The sequence below is a fragment of the Octopus bimaculoides genome, chromosome 26, assembly GCF_001194135.2.
Source record: "Octopus bimaculoides isolate UCB-OBI-ISO-001 chromosome 26, ASM119413v2, whole genome shotgun sequence".
NCBI lineage: Eukaryota > Metazoa > Mollusca > Cephalopoda > Octopoda > Octopodidae > Octopus > Octopus bimaculoides.
This window is the reverse complement of record NC_069006.1, coordinates 3278810-3280153: the sequence shown is the minus strand read 5'-3', so window position 1 is coordinate 3280153 and position 1344 is coordinate 3278810. Positions and strand designations below refer to the sequence as shown.

Sequence of the window (1344 nt, the reverse complement as noted above, 5' to 3'; positions counted from 1 at the left end):
GGCAGGGGATGGTGACAAACCCTGCTGTACTCTTTCACCACAACTTTCTCTCACTCTTACTTCCTGTTTCTGTTGTGCCTATAATTCAAAAGGGTCAGCCTTGTCACACTGTGTCACACTGAATATCCCTGAGAACTATGTTAAGGGTACATGTGTCTGTGGAGTGCTCAGCCACTTGCACGTTAATTTCACGAGCAGGCTGTTCCGTTGATCGGATCAACTGGAACCCTCGTCGTCGTAAGCGACGGAGCGTCAGCATGCATGTATGTATCATGTATTTTATATGTCTGTGTGTCTGTGTATGCACACGATTCTGTGTCCCGGGAAGGCCATAATTCAAAGAAATGCTGAGTACATACTTATGCAAAGCCAGATACATTTTTCAAATTAAACGTAAAAATATACTTATTTACTTTTTAACGCTTATAACACAACCACATAAATACGCTACCATTGGTTTTACACGAAACGGAGGCGTTAATCTGAGTCTGTGTATTTCATAGCACAATACACAATTCGCTGTTTTGCCTTATACAGCTTAATGTAGAACAAGTGGGGAGCGTCTCGCTGACTTCTTGAGTTATAGCCTCTAGGCTTGTTTGTGCTATTTTCCCACACCCTACCAACTCTTACGAAATTATATAAGGTAGCCATTTTGAATTTTTCGTTTGATCATCAGCCAAATCTGTGACTGAAGATCGAAATTGTATTTAACTGATAAAAATTGATATACATCTTTGAAAAAAAGCAAAGATTGCTTGATTTTTATTAATCCAGTTTAACTTCTGATATGTAACTCTTCCTTTATCGATGTACTTAGCACAAAATGCTTCTTTTTCGGTTTTTTTTTCCATTAACAACTTGCTTTACTTCCGGTCTTTTAGACATGATATTAAAATAAAAAATAAATTCTGATACAGCTTCTTAGTTATTTCTAAAATAATATAAATATATTTGCCATTCAATCTCTCCTCTTCTACATTCATTATTCAGGTGAAACATGGGTACCGGTCAAATACCCTGGATGTTACCAACGTACATCGTTCTGAGCTTTTTAACACTGAAATTCCTTTACGTGGATAGTTCTGAGCTCTTATCAACTGGCTCAACTTATCATTACATCTCAACCGGAAGTTACATCGATGCTAGTAAGTTGACTTTTCTCATACACTGTACCTCGTGTCATTTTATATTACTTCTTAATGACTGCTCTTTCAACTTATACATTGTATATATATTTATTTGTTGATGCTTTTCATTGTCCATTTCTTTTCTTTTATTTATTTTTATGCATAATGATAGCCTTTTTCTCTCTGAATATTCTTCTCCATCACGCCCCCCCCC

General features: G+C 36.6%; 1 protein-coding gene across 1 annotated transcript in view; it reads left to right on the top strand.

Moving 5' to 3' along the window:
* Window positions 1–996: 996 nt before the first annotated feature.
* LOC106869572 (uncharacterized) overlaps window positions 997–1344 on the top strand; it is a 22026-nt gene continuing 21678 nt past the window's right edge. The window contains exon 1 of the mRNA XM_014915369.2: window positions 997–1148. Within this exon, the coding sequence (XP_014770855.1) occupies window positions 1001–1148 (148 nt within the window). The 5' untranslated portion in view covers window positions 997–1000. The remainder of the gene's footprint in view (window positions 1149–1344) is intronic.